At 60.3% G+C, this 20090-nt stretch overlaps 1 protein-coding gene and 1 long non-coding RNA gene across 6 annotated transcripts; both read left to right on the top strand.

The window, feature by feature from the left end:
• The first annotated feature begins 4954 nt into the window (after positions 1–4954).
• Positions 4955–7460, top strand: LOC143694544 (uncharacterized). 2 transcript variants are annotated; one of them, XR_013183120.1, is made up of 2 exons: positions 4955–5133; positions 6139–7460. It is a non-coding gene; the product is annotated as an uncharacterized LOC143694544 (long non-coding RNA). The 2 variants fall into 2 exon arrangements; XR_013183121.1 differs by having other exon boundaries at positions 6117–7460.
• A 5838-nt stretch (positions 7461–13298) lies between these two features.
• Positions 13299–18998, top strand: NR4A2 (nuclear receptor subfamily 4 group A member 2). Of its 4 annotated transcripts, none has more exons than XM_077181802.1 (8): positions 13299–13459; positions 14407–14528; positions 14683–15548; positions 16337–16466; positions 16540–16628; positions 17243–17445; positions 17858–18036; positions 18115–18998. In XM_077181802.1, exons 3-8 carry the CDS (start codon positions 14685–14687, stop codon positions 18369–18371), a joined length of 1722 nt encoding a protein of 573 aa, XP_077037917.1. In that variant the 5' UTR covers positions 13299–13459; positions 14407–14528; positions 14683–14684; the 3' UTR covers positions 18372–18998. The 4 variants fall into 4 exon arrangements, with proteins under 4 accessions (XP_077037917.1, XP_054492336.1, XP_077037915.1 ...); XM_054636361.2 differs by having other exon boundaries at positions 16540–16703; XM_077181800.1 differs by having other exon boundaries at positions 16540–16703; positions 17858–18998.
• Positions 18999–20090: the final 1092 nt, after the last annotated feature.

Genomic DNA, 20090 nt, shown 5'->3' with positions numbered 1-20090 from the left:
ACACTGCCAGGGCCTTGGTTCAGAGCATGAATTCAAAACACACCTGGGTCTCCTCTAGAAATTACCCTCGTGCTGTGCAAACCAGGCTGTCCTGTCCGGGGGAACGGAGGGATGCAAACCCTCCATCCCTGGAGCAGCCCCTTGCTGGGACATGTCCTGGGCAGGGGACACGGCCCCTGACAGGCACCGTGTGACCCAGGGTGCCAGGACAGCCACCCAGCCCCGCAGGGACAGCCCGGGACAGCCGGGGCTGCTGGGGACTCTGAGCCGCCGCCTCAGCCCGGGCTCCGCTGCCGGGAGGAGGAGGAGGAGGAGGAGGAGGAGGAGGAGGAGGAGGAGGAGGCTGGGCAGGCACACTCCGGGGATCTGCGTGCGTGCATCTCCCACCCACCAGTCATGAGCACAGCAGCGCTCGGAGATGCTGCGGAAAATACTCAAAATAGCTCCGCTTCGGGAGGCCTCGGGGCTCGCAGCCCCGCTGCAAAATGGCTTTGTTAAGCTGTGGGCGAAGGGGAAGGACGGGCCCCTGCAGCCCCGGGGCAGGGCGGGCCAGGCTCTCACTGGTGGGGCCGTGGGCTTCGTTCCCCTGTGCCCGTTCCAGGCTGTGCCCGTTCCCCGTTCCCACAGTCCTTGGATACTCCTGTTCCCTGTTCCCCATTCCCTCAGCCCCTGGCTGTGCCCATTCCCCGTTCCCACAGCCCCTGGATGCTCCTGTTCCCCATTCCCCTCAGCCCCTGGCTGTGCCCATTCCCCTCAGCCCCTGGCTGTGCCCGTTCCCCGTTCCCACAGTCCTTGGATACTCCTGTTCCCCATTCCCTCAGCCCCTGGCTGTGCCCGTTCCGTGTTCCCCATTCCCCTCAGCCCCTTGGATACTCCCGTTCCCCGTTCCCTGCAGCCCCTGGCTGTGCCCGTTCCCTGTTCCCCGTTCCCACAGCCCCTGGATGCTCCTGTTCCCCATTCCCTGCAGCCCCTGGCTGTGCCCGTTCCCCATTCCCACAGCCCCTGGATGCTCCTGTTCTCCATTCCCACAGCCTCTGGATGCTCCTGTTCCCCGTTCCCTGCAGTCCCTGGCTGTGCCCGTTCCCCATTCCCCGTTCCCACAGCCTGCAGTCCCTGGCTGTGCCCATTCCCTGTTCCCCATTCCCTGCAGCCCCTGGCTGTGCCCATTCCCCATTCCCTGCAGCCCCTGGCTGTGCCTGTTCCAGGGTGTGCCCGTTCCCCTCAGCCCCTGGATGCTCCTGTTCCCCTTCCCCTGCAGCCCCTGGCTGTGCCCATTCCCCTCAGCCCCTGGATGCTCCTGTTCCCCATTCCCACAGCCCCTGGATGCTCCTGTTCCCCATTCCTGCAGCCCCTGGATGCTCCTGTTCCCATTCCCCTCAGCCCCTGGCTGTGCCCGTTCCCTGTTCCCCATTCCCCTCAGTCCCTGGATGCTCCTGTTCCCCATTCCCACAGCCCCTGGATGCTCCTGTTCCCTGTTCCCTGCAGCCCCTGTGTTTCCTTTGAGCCGTAAATCCCACAGAAAATGGGGAGCCCTTCAGCCTCTGGTTTGGGGCCCGGCTCACTGAGCAGCCTGGGTGGCTGGAGGGAGCAGACACCCCTCGGGCACTGTGTCACACCTGCACTGCACAGCGGGATGGGTGACAGCTGCCGTGGTGTCCCCAGCATCCCCTCTCTGCACGGGCAGCTTTGGCACCGGGGATGCGGCTCCTGATCCGAGCCCCAGGACCTCACACAGGCCCCTGCAATGAGAAACACCTTGGAGGAAAAATGCTGGGCTTTGTGTTGAGTGTCTCCCCTGGCTTCTGCTCCCAGCAGACCCAGGGCCACTTTTGGAGCTCCTCACTGACCCCTCTGCGTGCGCAAGGACCTCTGGACAGCCTTGTCCATCTGGAGCTGGGCCAGCAGCTCCTCCCTGTGTGACCTCGCTGCAAACCTGCTCCTTCTCCCTGCTTCCGTGGGTGCTGGTTTTCCTGCTTGGCAGTGTCTTCCAGGGAATATGCTGCCGAGGGGAAGGACCCCAGATACATTGAGCAAATCCTTCCCAAGCCGAGGAAGGGTTTCACTCAAAACAACAAAATACATTTCACTTAACGAAAGCAGTTAATTATTCCAGATTTCTGTGTCTTGTGTCAGTAATTCCCAAAATACAGAGAAAACAATGGGCAATTATGCTATTTTTGACTGTTTGTGGCACAAATACATCAGTTGAGCTCTGTGTTTTGGGGGTTTTCCAGAGCCTGGGGCAGAGACAGTCCCTGAGAGCATTCCCACAGCAGCGGGCGATGGCCAGTGCAGACCCTGGACGCCTCCCCAGCACCGTGGGCAGAGCTGGCCCTGGGACCCCCTCCTGGTGCTCCTGCGGGGCTCGAGGGCACCCAGGGGCAGCTGCACGTGAATTCCAGAGGGACAGTGCAGCTGTGTCCCTGTAATCTGCTGGAGGAGCGGGAATGGGGCAGCTCTGTCCGTCTGTCCCTGTGGGGCTGGGCTGCCTGTCCCCGATCCTTCCCCGCCCCACCTGCAGCCAGGGGGGCTGTGCTGTTCCTGGGACGGTTTGGGGGCTGCTTTCCCATTCTTGCAGCCTGGCTGGCAGCCTGTCAGCCAGCAGGAGTTCAGGAGTGCGTAGCATGAGGAGCTGTAACAGACTCTGCAGCGTAGTTACTGCTTTCAGCATTGCCAAGCCTGTTAGGAGAATGCTGCCAAGCTAAAAACCCAACGACGCCTGTGTGAGCGTGTGTGCGTGGGGGGCGAGTCTGGAGATGTTTTATGTAAGGAAACTTCAGCAGGCACTTTAAATAGTCTGTTTGCTGGGATCGGTTGCACGCAGGGGACGCGTGTCTGACATCAAACCCAGCCATGCGCTCCTCGTCACAGAGGGGAGCAGCTGCACCCTGGGCAGGGCTGGGCCCGTGGGATCCCAAAATCAGGGAATCACGGCATTGTTGGGGTTGGAAAAGCTTTCACCATCGAGTCCAACCAGTCCCCAAGCACTGCTGAGGTCACCACTGACCCCGGTCCCCACGTGCCTCATGCACACAGGTTTCAAATCCATTCGAGGATGGGGGTTTAAAATCCGTTCAAGGATGGGGACTCCACCACTGCCCCAGGCAGCTGTGTCAGGGCTGACAGCGCTTTCAGGGAAGAAATTTTCTGCAATATCTGAAAGGAACTTGCCCTGACCCAGCCTGAGGCTGTTCCCTGTCCCTGTTCCCCGGAGCACAGCCTGACCCCCCGGCTGTGCCCTCCTGGCAGGAGCTGTGCAGAGCCACAGGGGCCCCCTGAGCCTCCTTTGCTCCAGGCTGAGCTCCCCAGAGCCAGGGCTGGAGCCGGTCCAACACTTCCAGCAGGAATGCTCCCTGAACCAGAGTGGTGATGGAACATCGGGGGGTGAGTGGTGGGTGGGAAAAACCAAACTAAACCCAAACCAAACCAAACAAACAAAAAAACCCAAAAAACCCCCCCTCAAATCAAAACACAGACCACTCCCCAGTCCTCGGCTATGCGGGAGCGCTGAGCGGCGGCGGGGGAGAGCCCGGAGGGGACAGAGGGACAGCCCGGGATGAACGGGACAGCACAGAGGGGACAGAGGGACAGAGGGGACAGAGGGGACAGAGGGACAGCGGGACAGCCCGGGATGAGCGAGGCAGCAGAGGGGACAGAGGGACAGAGGGACAGCCCGGGATGAGCGGGGCAGCACAGAGGGGACAGAGGGACAGAGGGGACAGAGGGACAGAGGGGACAGAGGGACAGCCTGGGATGAGCGGGACAGCGCAGAGGGGACAGAGGGACAGCGGGACAGCCCGGGATGAGCGAGGCAGCACAGAGGGGACAGAGGGACAGAGGGGACAGAGGGACAGCCTGGGATGAGTGGGACAGCGCAGAGGGGACAGAGGAAGAGCCCGGGAGGGAGCGGGTCAGCCTGGGAGGGAGCGGGTCAGCCCGGGATGGAGCGGGGCAGCCCGGGAAGGAGCGGGTCAGTCCGGGAGGGAGCGGGACAGCCCGGGAAGGAGCGGGACAGCCCGGGAAGGAGCGGGACAGCCCGGGAAGGAGCGGGTCAGGCCGGGAAGGAGCGGGTCAGCCCGGGAGGGAGCGGGTCAGCCCGGGAGGGAGCGGGTCAGCCCGGGAGGGAACAGGTCGGCCCGGGAGGGAGCGGGTCAGCCCGGGAAGGAGCGGGTCAGCCCGGGATGGAGCGGGTCAGCCCGGGAAGGAGCGGGTCAGCCCGGGAGCACGCGGGTCAGCCCGGGAAGGAGCGGGTCAGCCCGGGAGCACGCGGGTCAGCCCGGGAAGGAGCGGGTCAGCCCGGGAGCACGCGGGTCAGCCCGGTAAGGAGCGGGTCAGCCCGGGAAGGAGCGGGTCAGCCCGGGAAGGAGCGGGTCAGCCCGGGAAGGAGCGGGTCAGCCCGGGAGCACGCGGGTCAGCCCGGGAAGGAGCGGGTCAGCCCGGGAGGGAGCGGGTCAGCCCGGGAAGGAGCGGGTCAGCCCGGGAAGGAGCGGGTCAGCCCGGGAGCACGCGGGTCAGCCCGGGAAGGAGCGGGTCAGCCCGGGAGGGAGCGGGTCAGCCCGGGAAGGAGCGGGTCAGCCCGGGAAGGAGCGGGTCAGCCCGGGAGCACGCGGGTCAGCCCGGAGGGAAGCGGGTCAGCCCGGGAAGGAGCGGGTCAGCCCGGGAAGGAGCGGGTCAGCCCGGGAAGGAGCGGGTCAGCCCGGGAGCACGCGGGTCAGCCCGGTAAGGAGCGGGTCAGCCCGGGTGGGAGCGGGTCAGCCCGGGAAGGAGCGGGTCAGCCCGGGAAGGAGCGGGTCAGCCCGGGAGCACGCGGGTCAGCCCGGGAAGGAGCGGGTCAGCCCGGGAGGGAGCGGGTCAGCCCGGGAAGGAGCGGGTCAGCCCGGGAGCACGCGGGTCAGCCCGGGGCCGCCCCCGCCCGCCGGCAGCCTCCCCCCGGTCCCGGGCCGCTCCCCCGGCGCTGCCGTCACCCGCCGCCGCTGACGGGCCGTGACGGGCGCTGACGCGCGGCGGCGGCTGCGAGGGGGCGCGGCGGCCCCCGGCACCGGGCTCCGCTCCCAGCTCCGCTCCCGGCTCCGCTCCCGGCCCCACTCCCGGCTCCGGCCGCTCCGCCCCGCTCCGCGCCCGCGGCGGAGGCAGGTACAGCGGGCGGGGATGGGATGGGATGGGATGGGATGGGATGGGATGGGATGGGATGGGATGGGATGGGATGGGATGGGATGGGATGGGATGGGATGGGATGGGATGGGATGGGATGGGACGGGGATGGGGATTGGAATGGGAATGGGGACGGGACGGGACGGGGACGGGGATGGGGACGGGGACGGGATGGGGATGGGGATGGGGGTGGGATGGGGGTGAGGATGGAGACGATGGGGGTGGGGATAGGATAGGATAGGATTAGGATAGGATAAGGATAGGATAGGATAGGACAGGACAGGACAGACCAGGATAGGATAGGATAGGATTAGGATAGGATAGGATAGGATAGGATAGGACAGGACAGGACAGGACAGGACAGGATAGGATAGGATAGGATAGGACAGGACAGGACAGGACAGACCAGGATAGGATAGGATAGGATAGGATAGGATAGGATTAGGATAGGATAGGATTAGGATAGGACAGGACAGGACAGGACAGGATAGGATAGGATTAGGATAGGATAGGATAGGATAGGATAGGATAGGATTAGGATAGGATAGGACAGGACAGGACAGGACAGGACAGACCAGGATAGGATAGGATAGGATTAGGATAGGATAGGATAGGATAGGATAGGATAGGATAGGACAGGACAGGACAGGACAGGATAGGATAGGATAGGATAGGATAGGATAGGATAGGATTAGGATAGGATAGGATAGGATAGGACAGGACAGGACAGGACAGGACAGGATAGGATTAGGACGGGATAGGTTAGGATAGGACAGGACAGGATAGCATAGGACAGAACAGGACAGGACAGCACAGGGTGTCCCGGCACTCAGCCCCCGCAGCCAGGCTCGGCTCGGCTCGGCTCGGCACAGCTGCCTGCGGGCGGGCAGACGCTGCGGCGGCAGGCGCGGCGCGGCGGGGCCGGGAGCAGACGGGCGGCAGCGAGCGCCATACGGGCCCTTCAGCCTCTCCCCCCGCGGATCTCAGCCCCAGCCCGCACCGGACCCGGACACCGAGCACCGGGAACATCCCCGCGTTCGGGGCCCTGGCAGGCGCTGCGAGTGGCCGGCAGCGACACGGGGACAACGCGGCTCCCACGGGACTGGCACGGACTGCGGGGAAATGGGCACTGCTGCGATAAACACCTCGTGTCACCGGACACCGCCTGCACGGCTGAGCTTCAGCAGGGCACCAGGAGCGGGAGGAAGAGCAGAATAACGCTCCCTTGAAGTTTCTGGGATATCTGAGGGGGATAACGGAGTGCTTGTGAGATGGCCCGTTCACAGCCCAGCCCGGCAGGGAGACCCCCGCGCCCTGACTTCACACCAGGACATCCAGGTTCACGTGTGCCTCCAGCCCCTCACGGACATCAGAGCTGGGTCCGAGCTGCTGGGGGCCTGGTGGGCTGGTGGAACACGAGAGTGAGCCCTGGGACCGAGTGCCCGGGGCTGGAACTGCCACCGAGGCCAGAGGGGAGCTGGGAGCTGCTGCTGCTGCAGCCCTGAGACACCGAACCCCGGCTGGCGCTGGCACTGCCCAGGGGCAACACCAGCTCCAGGCCGCGCCTCCTTCTCTGTTTGGGGACTTCAGCCCTCGTGTGACGCTGGACAGAAGGACACTCCACCCTCGTTCCCTCGGGGGGCTCACTGGAGTGACAGCACCCTTGGATCAGGGTGAGGGCACCAGCACAGCTGTCCCCGTGTCCCTGCTGTGGGGACAGGGGTGGCTCTGGGGGCCTGGCACTGCCCTCTGCACCCCCTGGGCCAGGCAGGGCACCCAGGCCCTGGCACACGACTGTCCCTTTGTGCCAGCACCTCCTGCCTGGTCTGAAACTTTGCTCTGTTGGAGAGGCAGCAAATCCCTCCCCTGCCAAAACTGCCTGCTGGGACAGCAGCAGGTTAGACAGGGTGTGAGCAGTGAGGGGAGTCTGTGCAGGGAAGGGCCTGATGCAGGAGCTGCACTGGGGCTGCAGGAGCTGCACTGGGGCTGCAGGAGCTGCAAAGGGGCTGCAGGAGCCTCTTGAGGATGCCCCACCAGCTCAGCCCTGCCATGCCCACCGAGCCCTATCGTTGGCCAGGGCCTATTTACAAACCACAAACAGGGTGGGACTGTTGGGGAACGTGCCTTGAGATGTTTTATTTTTCAGCATCAGTCTCATTACATGGATATGAAAATGGGAAGGTGTCATCTGCTCATATCTTAGGCAGCAGATAAAACTCCATTATTAGGCTCAGAACTCACTAATATCTCACTAGATAAACTTTTCAGCACCTTGGGGAGTTATTCTAGACAAGCATTAATGCACAGACCATTGTTCTATTTGTCCTTGCTTTTCTACAGTTTAAATAATTTTTCTGCTGCCCAATCCCATGGCTGCTGCTTGGCTCTGAGCACAGTTCTGCTGTCTCTGGGGCTGCCCTTTGCAGCTTTCCCAAACCCCTCTGATTTATGGGCTCCCTCAGGCCCTGCCAGGGGGTGTTGGAGGGAGCTGCTGCCAGGGGCACAGCACTGACCCTGCCCGGCCCTGCTGGTGCTGCCCTCGGTGCTGCCCACCACGCTGACAGTGCCCCCCATTGATGCCAGTGCCACCCATTGATGCCAGTGCATCCCCATTGCTGACAGTGCCCCCCATTGCTGACAGTGCCACCCACTGCTGCCAGTGCCCCCCATTGCTGCCAGTGCCCCCCATTGCTGACAGTGCCACCCACTGCTGCCAGTGCCCCCCATTGCTGCCAGTGCCCCCCATTGCTGACAGTGCCCCCCATTGATGCCAGTGCCCCCCATTGATGCCAGTGCCCCCCATTGCTGACAGTGCCACCCACTGCTGCCAGTGCCACACAGTGCTGACAGTGCATTCCCAGTGCTGCCAGTGCCACCCATTGCTGCCAGTGACCCCCATTGCTGCCAGTGACCCCCATTGCTGACAGTGCCACCCATTGCTGCCAGTGCCCCCCACTGCTGCCAGTGCCCCCCATTGCTGCCAGTGCCCCCCATTGCTGCCAGTGCCCCCTGAGTGCTGCCAGTGCATCCCCATTGCTGCCAGTGCATCCCCAGTGCTGACAGTGCCCCCCATTGCTGACAGTGCCCCCCATTGCTGACAGTGCCACCCCAGTGCTCCCAGTGCCCCCCAGTGCTGCCAGGACCCCCCAGTGCTGCCAGTGCCCCTCAGGGGTGCCAGGGCCCCCCAGTGCTGCCAATGCCCCCTGAGTGCTGTCAGTGTCCCCCAGTGCTCCCAGTGCATCCTCAGTGCCCCCCAATGCTCCCAATGCCCCCCAGTGCCCCCAGTGCCCCCCCCCCAGTTCTCCCAGTGCCCGCCAGTGCTGCCAATGCCCCCCAGTGCTCCCAGTGCCCCCAGTGCTGCCAGTGCCCCCCTAGTGCCCCCCAGTGCCCTCCCAGTGCCCCCAGTTCCCCCAGTACCCCCCAGTTCTCCCAGTGCCCCCAGTGCTCCCACAGTGCCCCCCAGTGCCCCCCAGTGCTCCCAGTGCCCCCCAGTTCTCCCAGTGCTCCCAGTGCCCCCCAGTGCCCCCCAGTGCTCCCAGTGCCCCCCCAGTGTCCCCAGTTCTCCCAGTGCCCCCCCAGTGCCAGGCCAGCGCCCCGGTGGCACCTGGGGGCTGCAGGGGTGGAGGCCTCCCGGTGGTGGTGCTGATGCCATCGCACGGCTCCTGCCAGGGAGGAGCAGCCCCGGGAGCCCCCGCGGGTGCCTCACCCCAAACAGGACTGACTGTGCTCCCTGGGGCACCGGCTGCACCGCAGCCTGGGGTGCCATGGGTTCAGGGGGTTTTTATGGGATTGGGGGCTTTTATGGGAAATGGCAGCCCAGGCTGCCATGGGTTTGGGGCTTTTATGGGATTTGGGGCTTTTGTGGGAAATGACAGCCCAGACTGCCATGGATTCAGGGGTTTTTATGGGATTTGGGGCTTTTGTGGGACTTGGGGTCTTTTATGGGAAATAGCAGCCCGGGCTGCCATGGATTCAGGGTTTTTATGGGATTTGGGGCTTTTGTGGGAAATGGCAGCCCGGGCTGCCATGGGTTGTGGGCTTTTATGGGATTTGGGTTTTTTATGGGAAATAGCAGCCCGGGCTGCCATGGATTTGGGGCTTTTATGGGATTTGGGGGTTTTTATGGGAAATGACAGCCCAGACTGCCATGGATTCAGGGGTTTTTATGGGACTTGGGGTCTTTTATGGGAAATGACAGCCCGGGCTGATATGGGTTTGGGGCTTTTATGGGATTTGGGTTTTTTATGGGAAATAGCAGCCCGGGCTGCCATGGGTTTGGGGCTTTTATGGGATTTGGGGTCTTTTATGGGAAATAGCAGCCAGGGCTGACATGGATTCAGGGCTTTCATGGGATTTGGGGCTTTTGTGGAAAATGGCAGCCAGGGCTGCCATGGGTTTGGGGTTTTTATGGGATTGGGGGCTTTTGTGGGAAATGGCAGCCCAGACTGCCATGGGTTGTGGGCTTTTATGGGATTTGGGGTTTTTTATGGGAAATAGCAGTCTGGGCTGCCATAGGTTTGGGGCTTTTATGGGATTTGGGGCTTTTGTGGGAAATGGCAGCACGGGCTGCCATGGATTCAGGGGTTTTTCTGGGATTTGGGGTTTTTATGGGAAATGGCAGCCCGGGCTGCCATGGGTTTGGGGCTTTTATGGGATTTGGGGTTTTTTATGGGAAATAGCAGCCGGGGCTGCCATGGATTCAGGGTTTTTATGGGATTTGGGGTTTTTGTGGGAAATGGCACCACTAGAGGCACTTCACGTTGGGGTGCCCTGGGATCCCCGAGCTGGGCTGCAGGCGCTGCTTTCCCGCAGGAGCTGCGAGGGGCGGCCCAGCCCCGCCGGGCGCACGGAGCCCCCGGCGGCAGCACCCGGGGCACGGCGAGGTGGCTGTGATTAAACACGCCCTTAGTGCTCCCAAACCCGGCATTCCCCCACACGGCCGCGATTGTGTTTGCACTTATTCAATTTGGAGCTCTTTTTTGAAAAGCGTGGAGTCTGGAATGTTTGTTCTCCGCTTTTTTTCACATCATTACTCTGATACTGCTTGATTAGCTCCCTCCCCAGTCATGATTGGTAATTAAAATAGGCATTAAAATTAGTCACTTAGCAATTTTGCTGTTCAATTGGCAATTAAATTACTTAATTGCAATTAAAGTCCTAATTTTAATTGGCAAAATGATAGATGTAGATTTAAGATAATATGTATAAATACTTTAATAAGTGTCTATATAAGGATTACTTAATTACTCAACTTCAAGTTTATGCTGTTAACTTTAGAACTTTTAAGTGAGTAATGAAATTTATATTACATCTATTCTAAGGATATGGTAATTAGATGTATCACTCAGCCCTATGAGGGCCTTGGCTGGAAGTTGTGGTGTGGAGCTGTGGGCTGGACCAGCTGTCGGAGTGTGACTGACGGCGATGGCTCTGAGGCGCTGCAGCTCAGGGAGGCTGCCTGAGCTCCTCCTTTGGGGAACCCCGTGGAGACAACCCCAGAAAATGCTGTTCTAAACAGCCCTGGGGTGTCTCAGCCCTGGGGTATTCATGAAATGAATTCTGTCCAGAATTCTGTCCAAATATTCTGTCCAGAAATGCCATTCTGGACAGCCCTGGGGTATTCCTGACTGACCTCAGAACATTCTGGGCAGCCCTGAGGTGCCTCAGCCTTGGGGTGTTCCTGACTGCCCCAAAAATGCCACTCTGGGCAGCCCTGAGGTGTCTCAGCCCTGGGGTGTCTCAGCCCTGGGGTGTTCCTTCTGCAGGAGCTCTGTAGGATCAGGAGAGCACAGTGTGGGACGGTGTTTCGGAGTGGGAGCAGTTTGGGTTTCCCTGCTGTTTGTGGAGTTTCTCTGGTGTTTGTGGGGTGGCTCCAGTGGCAGGAGCACGTTGGGAAGGTTTTCCTCAGTTTCCTGGGAAATCTCGGTGTTCCCGGGCAGGGCTGTGGGAGCCAGCACTGGCTGCTGGGCTGGGCTGGGCTGGGCTTGGTGGGTTTATCCTGGGTTGTGGGGATTTATCCTGCACTGGGCTATGGGGAGTTATCCCAGGCTGGGCTGGGGGATTTATTCTGGGCTGGGCTGGGGAGTTATCCCAGGCTGGGCTGGGGGATTTATTCTGGGCTGGGCTATGGAGTTTCATCCTGGGCTGGGGGGTTTATCCCAGGCTGGGCTGGGCTGAGCTGTCGGGTTTTATTCCAGGCCAGGCTAGGGGGTTTATCCCAGGCTGGGCTTTGAGACTTTATCCCGGGCCAGGCTGGGGGATTTATCCTGGGCTGAGCTGGGGGGTTTATCCTGCACTAGGCTATGAGGGTTTATCCCGGGCTGGGCTCTGGGCATTTATCCTGGGCTGGGCTGGGGGATTTATCCTGCACTGGGCTATGAGGATTTATCCCGGGCTGGGCTGGGGGTTTATCCTGGGCCAGGCTGGGGGGTTTATCCTGCACTGGGCTATGAGGGTTTATCCCGGGCTGGGCTCTGGGCATTTATCCCGGGCCGGGGGCTGGTTCTGGCCCCGGGCTGTGTTCCTTTCACCCCTGAGGCCATTGTTTGCTTTTTTCCAGGCCGGAACGCAGCGGTGGGAAACGCAGGGCCGGAGAGCAGAGCCCAGCCAGGGGGAGGCCGTGTCCCTGTCACCCTCCCGAGCCGGGTCCGGCGCCGCCGGGGCAGCGGGGAGCCGGGACCGCGGGCTGGCCTTGGATGAACGCAGCGCCTTCACCTGCACCGCCCCGCCCCGTGCCCGCCCCATCCACACACCTGGGACTGGGCTGCGAATGGGGCAACCCGCGGGGGCTCTGGGGAGAGGCAAAATAAAATAAAATAATAATTTAAAAAACCGATGTGCATTGAAGTAAATAAATATCGGCCATTTAAATGAATAAGTCTAAAATAAATAAAAATAAATATTTATTAATATAAAAATTTATTAATAAATTTATTAATAAGTTAAATAACACAAAAAAGCCGAATAAAATAAAATATAAAGCCCGGAAAATAATGAATTAAATTAAGCAATGAAATAAATAATAATAAAAGCTAATACAATAAAAACTAATAAAATAAGAAATAAAGAATAAACAGAAATAACTAAAATGAAAAATTATACAATAAATAAATCCAAAATAAAATAAAATCAATACAACATATAAAAGAAAGAAAATAATAAAATAAATTAAAAATAAAGTTAATATTGAAATAAAACCAAAATACTAATAGAATAAAATAGATTAAATTCCAGGTGGGAAGTGGAAGCGGGCGCACATTGGGCTCCTTTTGTGGCCTTGGCCTGGCTCTGTCCAGGCCCTCCTCTGTCCCTGTCCCGGCTCTGTCCCTGTTCTGTCCCATTCCCTGTTCTGTCCCGGTTCTGTCCCATTCCCGGCTCTGTCCCATTCCCGGCTCTGTCCCATTCCCGGTTCTGTCCCATTCCCGGCTCTGTCCCATTCCCGGCTCTGTCCCGTTTCTGTCCCATTCCCGACTCTGTCCCGGTTCTGTCCCATTCCAGGCTCTGTCCCTGTCCCAGGTCTGTCCCGGCTCTGTCCCATTCCCTGTTCTGTCCTGGTTCTGTCCCATTCCCGGCTCTGTCCCGTTTCTGTCCCTGTTCTGTCCCGGCTCTGTCCCATTCCAGGCTCTGTCCCGTTTCTGTCCCTGTTCTGTCCCATTCCCGGCTCTGTCCCTGTTCTGTCCCATTCCCGGCTCTGTCCCGTTTCTGTCCCTGTTCTGTCCCATTCCCGGCTCTGTCCCTGTTCTGTCCCATTCCCTGTTCTGTCCTGGTTCTGTCCCATTCCCGGCTCTGTCCCGGCTCTGTTCCTGTTCTGTCCCATTCCCTGTTCTGTCCTGGTTCTGTCCCATTCCCGGCTCTGTCCCGGCTCTGTCCCTGTTCTGTCCCATTCCCGGCTCTGTCCCCGGCCGGGGTCGCGGTCGCGCGCGCTATTCCGGGGTTCGCGTCACGGTGACGCGCGCGGGGGGGCGGGGGCGGCACCGCCCTCTATGCAAACGAGGCCACGCCCCCGCCCCGGCGCGTGGCCGGGGCGCGTCCCTCCGCGTGACGTCACCGCTCGGAAACTTACCAAAAGGGCGCGCTGGCGCGCGGGGGGGGCGTGTCCGGGGCGGGCCGCGGGCGGCGCGGATTGGCGGGCGGCGCTGACGCGCGGTGACGCGCGGGGGCTCGCGGCGCACGTTGGTCGGCGGCGGCCGCGGCCACATAAACAAAGGCACATTGCGGGCGGGCACAGTCCGGCCGCCCGCGCCGCCGCCGCCGCCGCTCCGCCCGCCGCTGCCCGCTCTTGGATGCGCGCCCCGCGCTCCGCTCCCCGGTGAGTGCCCGGCCCGGCCCGCCTCCCGCGCCCCCCTCCCGCGCGAGGCGCCCCCGACCCGTGCCGTGCCGTGCCGTGCCGTGCCGTGCCGTGCCGTGCCGTGCCAGCTGCTGGCGGTCCCCGCTCGGGTTGGTCCCCGGACGGGACGGGTGGCGCTGCCCGAGGACGCGTGTGACCCGCGGAGCTGCCGCGCCGAGCCGAGCCGGGTCCGCCCGGGCTGGCTGTCACCCGCGCCCCGCTCCGGTGCCGGCACCGCCGCGCCGGGAGCCCCGCGCCTCGCCCGCTCTCCCCAGGGACGCGCGGCGGTTCCCGGAGGGCGTGGGGAAGGGAGCCTGGCAGCCGGTGACAGCCCGCCCGCGGGGAGCCGCCTGCCCGCTTACCGAGAGATAACCCAAACCGAGCCCGACCGGCTCCTCCAGGGGCGCGGGACGGCCCTGCCCGGCACCGCTCCGCTCCCGTGGGCTCCGCAGGCGGGGCTCCCCCGAGCCGGGCGGAGCGCGGCGGCTCCGTGTGTCTGTCCGCGCTCAGGCGGCTCCGTGTGTCTGTCCCTCCACCGGCGCGTCCGTGTGTCAGTTCCCCGCCGGGGCTGCCTGACCGGCGGGTCCGTGTGCCTGTTCTCCGCTCCGGCTCCGTGTGTCTGTCCCCGCACCAGCGGGTTTGTGTGTCAGTCCCCCGCCCCTGCTGCCCGATCGGCGGGTCCGTGTGTCGGTGTGTCCGTCCGTTCACCGGCGGGTCCGTGTGTCGGTCCGTTCACCGGCAGGTCCGTGTGTCGCTGTGTCCGTCCGTTCACCGGCGCGTTCGTGTGTTGCTCCGTGTGTCCGTCCGCTCACCGGCGGGTCTGTGTGTCGCTCCGTGTGTCCGTCCGTGTGTCGATCCTCTCACGGGCGGGTCCGTGTGTCGCTCCGTGTGTCGGTCCGCTCACCGGCGGGTCCGTGTGTCTCTCGCAGCCGTCGCGCCGGGCAGGCTGGAGCCGCCGCCGCGCTCTGAACCCGCGGACCCCTCGCTCCCCGCCGCGCTCCGACGCTGTCCGCCCTCGGCTGCCCCGAACCCGCCTCTCCCCCGGCTGAAGGTTGGTGCGCTCCGTCCCCGCGGCCCCGGCGGCAGCCCCGGCGGGGCAGGGCGCTCCCGGTGCTCCCGGTGCTCCCGGTGCTCCCGGCGCTCGGCCGCCGTGGCCGGCGCGGGGCGGCGCGGGCCGAGCCTACCTGCCGCTGTTTCGTTCGCAGCCATGCCCTGTGTTCAGGCTCAGTATGGGTCCTCGCCTCAAGGAGCCAGCCCGGCCTCCCAGAGCTACAGCTACCACTCCTCGGGAGAGTACAGCTCCGATTTCCTGACTCCGGAGTTCGTCAAGTTTAGCATGGACCTCACCAACACCGAAATCACCGCCACCACTTCTCTCCCCAGCTTCAGTACCTTTATGGACAACTACAACACGAGCTACGACGTGAAGCCCCCCTGCTTGTACCAAATGCCCCTGTCCGGACAGCAGTCCTCCATTAAGGTGGAAGACATTCAGATGCACGGCTACCAGCAGCACGGCCACCTGCCCCCCCAGTCCGAGGAGATGATGTCCCACTCGGGCTCCGTCTACTACAAGCCCTCGTCGCCCCCGACCCCCTCCACGCCCGGCTTCCAGGTGCAGCACGGCCCCGTGTGGGACGAGCCCGGCTCCCTGCACAACTTCCACCCCAACTACGTGGCCACCACGCACATGATCGAGCAGCGCAAAACGCCCGTGTCGCGCCTGTCGCTGTTCTCCTTCAAGCAGTCCCCGCCCGGCACGCCCGTGTCCAGCTGCCAGATGCGCTTCGAGGGGCCCCTGCACGTCCCCATGGGCGCCGAGCCGGCGGGGCCGCACCACGGCGTGGACGGGCAGCCCTTCGCCGTGCCCGGCGGCATCCGCAAGCAGCCCTCCATGGCCTTCCCCGGGCTGCAGCTGGGCCCCGCGCCGCAGCTGCTGGACAGCCAGGTGCCCTCGCCGCCCTCCCGGGGCTCGCCGTCCAACGAGGGGCTCTGCGCCGTGTGCGGCGACAACGCGGCCTGCCAGCACTACGGCGTGCGCACCTGCGAGGGCTGCAAGGGCTTCTTCAAGGTGAGCGGGGCCGTGCGGGGCCGTGCGGGGGGCGGCGGGGGAGCCCGCGGGGCCCGCAGATGGAAATGGGTTAGGACAGGGGAGTGCGTCTGAGCTAACCGTGTGGAACGGAATTCCCTGTGGTAAAATTAAGTGATCTCTTTATTTCACCATCCTGATTGAATAATCTTATCATTTTAAATAGAGGAGGTCTCCAAGGAATGTAAATAATATGAATGCCCACGGATTTGTATTTACCGAGCGTCTCTTTCCCTCCTCTTGGCATATAAAACACGGCTAGGAGCTGCGAGGTTAGCTTGGATGTTAACGCTGTCAATTTTCTCCTGTTAAATGCCCTGGGAAAAAAAAAAATAAAAGGAAGGGAGGGGGGAAGGAAAAGGAAATAAAAGGGAAACTAAATAAAGGGGGAAAGGAAATAAAAATAAATAGGGAAAGGAAATTAAGGGAAAATAAAATAAATCTTAAAAGGGAAAAAGGAAATAATAGAAAGGAAAAACTTAAAAGGGAGAAGAGAATAAAGAGGAAAAAGGGGAAGGGATATAAAGGTTAAAAAGAGGAGAAGTAAAGATAAAAAAAGGAAAAGAAAAATAAAGGGGGGAAAATGAAAGTGGGAACGGAAAACGAAGGGGAAAGGGAAAGAAACAAAGCGGCAAAACGGAAAGGAAAATAAAGGGGGGGAAGGAAAAAGAAAAGCAGGGGGGAAAGGCGGTAAAGGAAGCTGCGGGCAGGGGCGGGCAGGCGGCGGCGCTCCCCGGGCCGGCGCTGACGCCGCTGCCCGCCCGCTGCAGCGCACGGTGCAGAAGAACGCCAAGTACGTGTGTCTGGCCAACAAGAACTGCCCGGTGGACAAGCGCCGCCGCAACCGCTGCCAGTACTGCCGCTTCCAGAAGTGCCTGGCCGTCGGCATGGTCAAGGAGGGTGAGTGTCCGTGTGTCCGTGTGCCGGGCGCGCCCCGCGGCGCCGGCGCCGGGCTGACCCCCGTCTCTTGCAGTGGTGCGCACAGACAGCCTAAAAGGCCGGCGGGGCCGCTTGCCGTCCAAACCGAAGAGCCCCCAGGAGCCTTCTCCCCCCTCTCCCCCGGTGAGTCTGATCAGTGCGCTGGTGAGAGCCCATGTCGACTCCAACCCGGCTATGACCAGCCTGGACTATTCCCGGGTAAGCGGCACCGAGCTCGCGGAGGGACCCCGCCGCCGCCGCCCGGGGAGGGGGGTCCGGCCCCGCGGCCGCTCAGGGGGCACACGCGAGCCCGCCCGGGACCGGGGGCTCGGCTCGGCCCGGCCCGCCCGGGACCGGGGGCTCGGCTCGGCCCGGCCCTGCCCCGCCCGGGACCGGGACCGGGGGCTCGGCTCGGCCCTGCCCCGACCGGGACCGGGGCCGGGGGCTCGGCTCGGCCCTGCCCCGACCGGGACCGGGGCCGGGGGCTCGGCTCGGCCCGGCCCGACCGGGACCGGGGCCGGGGGCTCGGCTCGGCTCGGCCCCGCCCGGGACCGGGCCCCCCGCGCACGGAGAGCGGCGGCCTCGGAGCGCCGTTCCTAATCGAATTAATTGCCCCCGGAACATCTAATTTCCTCACCGGTCAGAGAGAGCTTTAATTGTTATCCCAGCCCGCTCCCCGGCCAGGGACGGGGTGAGCAATTTCACGGGTTATAGACTTTAGAGAACCTCATTAAGTGCTTTTTAAAATGAATTTCCAGTTCCAGGCTAACCCCGACTACCAGCTGAGCGGTGACGACACCCAGCACATCCAGCAGTTCTACGATCTCCTGACCGGCTCCATGGAGATCATCCGAGGCTGGGCGGAAAAAATCCCCGGCTTCACCGACCTGCCCAAGACGGACCAGGACCTGCTCTTCGAGTCCGCCTTCCTGGAGCTGTTCGTGCTGCGGCTGGCGTACAGGTGAGCGGGGGTCGGGGCGCGGGCAGGGAATCAGAGCCTTTCAAGGTCCACTGCTCTGCCTTTTATTAACTCCTCGGTAATTAGGTGCCTCTTAAATCCTTCATTTATCGCTCCTCAAGTAATTAGTTGTTTAGATTTTCTCCCCCATCATCTCCTTTCTTATTATTTCTTTCCTGCTCTCTCTTGTTGTTTTTTCTCTTTCATTCCCTCTTCTCTATTTTATCTTTCTCTCCCTCTCTTTCTTGCTCTCTTCCTTTTGCTAATTTTCTCTTTCTTTACTCTTATATTTTGTCTTTCTCTTATCTTTTGTCTTTTTCTTTCCTTTCCTCCGTTTTCTCTTCCTATCTAATCTTCCTCCCTCTCTCATCCATCTCTCCATCAGTTCATTCTGGGGTTGTCCCCTTCCTTGCAGGTCCAACCCCGTGGAGGGGAAGCTGATCTTCTGCAACGGGGTGGTCCTGCACCGGTTGCAGTGCATCCGCGGCTTTGGGGAGTGGATCGACTCCATCGTGGAATTTTCCTCCAACTTGCAGAACATGAACATCGACATCTCAGCCTTCTCCTGCATCGCTGCCCTGGCCATGGTGACAGGTCAGTGTCCCCCCTCCTGCCCCCCTGCCCGCCCCGCTCCGAGCCAGACCCGTAACGTCCGCACCCTTCTCTTTGCAGAGAGGCACGGGCTGAAGGAACCCAAGAGGGTGGAAGAGCTTCAGAACAAGATTGTAAATTGTCTCAAAGACCACGTGACTTTCAATAACGGGGGGCTGAATCGCCCCAACTATTTGTCCAAACTCTTGGGGAAGCTCCCCGAACTCCGCACGCTTTGCACACAGGGGCTGCAGCGCATTTTCTACCTGAAACTGGAAGATTTGGTGCCACCGCCAGCAATAATTGACAAACTTTTCCTGGACACTTTACCTTTTTAAGACTCTTCCCGCACGCTTCCGCTGACCCGAGGAGAAGCTCCACCTGCCTGAAGGGGAGCTGGTGTGGGCCCAGAGCAGCACCCCTGGGTGCCAGCTCCCACCCGGCCGGTGCTGCCAACTCCTGCAGGCAGAACGCGATGGGCATTTTGGCTCTGGGCCATCATGGATGCAGCTCATGGACTACACAAATACCATGGTATAAACTTTTTATTATCAGCTTCTAAATGAGTTTATGATTAAGGACTCCTGGTGCAAAGACAAGCCTGCCTGGCGGCGCCGGCTCACGCCGTGCCAAACCCAGCGCCGGGGCGCCCCGCCAGCCTCACCCTCCTAAAGACTAAAGTTTTCTGCAGCAAAAGAAAGCTGTAAAATACCCAGAGCCCAACCCTTGCGTGGGTGGCGTGGCATTAATGAAGGCGAAGGCTTGTAAATTTATCAGATGCAGTTTGGCTTTTTACAAAAAAAAAAAAAAAAAAAAAAGAAAAAATTCTTCTGTGCCTATTTATGATGAAAGGTGGAAAATAATTCTAAAAACAAAAATAATCAAAAATAAAAGCTAAATGTGTTTGGAAAAAAAAATTACAAAAAAAAAAAAAAGGGAGAATTAAAAAAAAAAAAGAAAGAAAACCCAATCTGTCCATACCAGGGAAGCATGATGATTCCAGGGTGACAATGTTATAGGCACTTGCTATTTCAGTAATGTCTATATTCTATAAATAGTATTTCAGACACTATGTAGTCTGGTAGCTTTTATAAAGACTGGTAGTTATCTAAGCTTCAAACATTTTCTCAATTGTAAAATAGGTGGGCACAAGTGTTACCCCCGGAATCCCCCCCAAAGGGACACATAGTGTTTGTAAACACCGCCCGACACCCCTTGTTTGTAAGTGTTGTATGTACTGTTGATGTTGATTAAAGAAGAAGTTTATATCTTGATTATTTTGTTGTCTAAAGCTAAACAGATCTTGCATGCAGCAGCTTTTGACTGTTTCCAGAGTGCTTATACTATACATAACTCCCTGGAAATTACTGAGCACTTTGAATTCTTGGTTTGTTTTGTTCCATTTGTTTTTTTATGTCTAAAAATTGTCGGTTAATATATTATTTTATGTTCGAGTAATATTTTTAATATTGCCATATTCTGTAGTATTTTTCTTTGTATACCCCGGTTTGGCACACGGGAAAGTCGCTGCCTTTTTTTAATATGGTGTACGACAGTTAGAAACGCGGATTATTATTATTATAATTATTATTATTATTATTATTTTTTCTCCCGAGAACTCTTTCTTTGAGAAAGACAATTTTAATGTTTACAACAATAAAACATGTAAACGAATCGAATTTCGTCTCCTTTCTGCCGAAGTGCGAAGCTGCTCCGCCAGCCCCCGCCGCACCCAGGGGACAAAAGCCTCTGCCCGTGCGGCGATCCCGGAGCGGCGATGGCCGGGGCCGCTCCCGCTCGGTGCCGCCGGCTCCGCGGGAGGAAGAGGAGGAAGAGCCGCGGCTCGGAGGTTGGTCCTTCCCCGCGTTTCAGCACGCTCGGTCCCGCCGCACCCAGACCCCGCATCAGGACCCGCATCCTGCGCCATCCCTCCCTCCCTCCCTGCCTCCCTCGTCCCGCGCCGGCGTTTGCTCAGGCGCATCCCTTCGTCGGGGGGCCAATTCCTCAGCAAAACACCTTTCATGGAGGAGTTTCACTGCCAAAGCCGCGGCGGCGGA

This window comes from Agelaius phoeniceus, chromosome 7, assembly GCF_051311805.1.
Source record: "Agelaius phoeniceus isolate bAgePho1 chromosome 7, bAgePho1.hap1, whole genome shotgun sequence".
NCBI lineage: Eukaryota > Metazoa > Chordata > Aves > Passeriformes > Icteridae > Agelaius > Agelaius phoeniceus.
This window is presented reverse-complemented; position numbering and strand designations above follow the sequence as displayed.

What these genes read in the sequence shown, in the direction of transcription:
- NR4A2 (XM_077181800.1), top strand. Translation starts at nt 14,685, where the DNA reads ATGCCCTGTGTTCAGGCTCAGTATGGGTCCTCGCCTCAAGGAGCCAGC. An exon ending in CCAGCCTGGACTATTCCCGG is followed by an intron (nt 16,704 to 17,242) that starts GTAAGCGGCACC and finishes ATGAATTTCCAG; the next exon opens with TTCCAGGCTAACCCCGACTA. An exon ending in GTGCTGCGGCTGGCGTACAG is followed by an intron (nt 17,446 to 17,857) that starts GTGAGCGGGGGT and finishes CCTTCCTTGCAG; the next exon opens with GTCCAACCCCGTGGAGGGGA.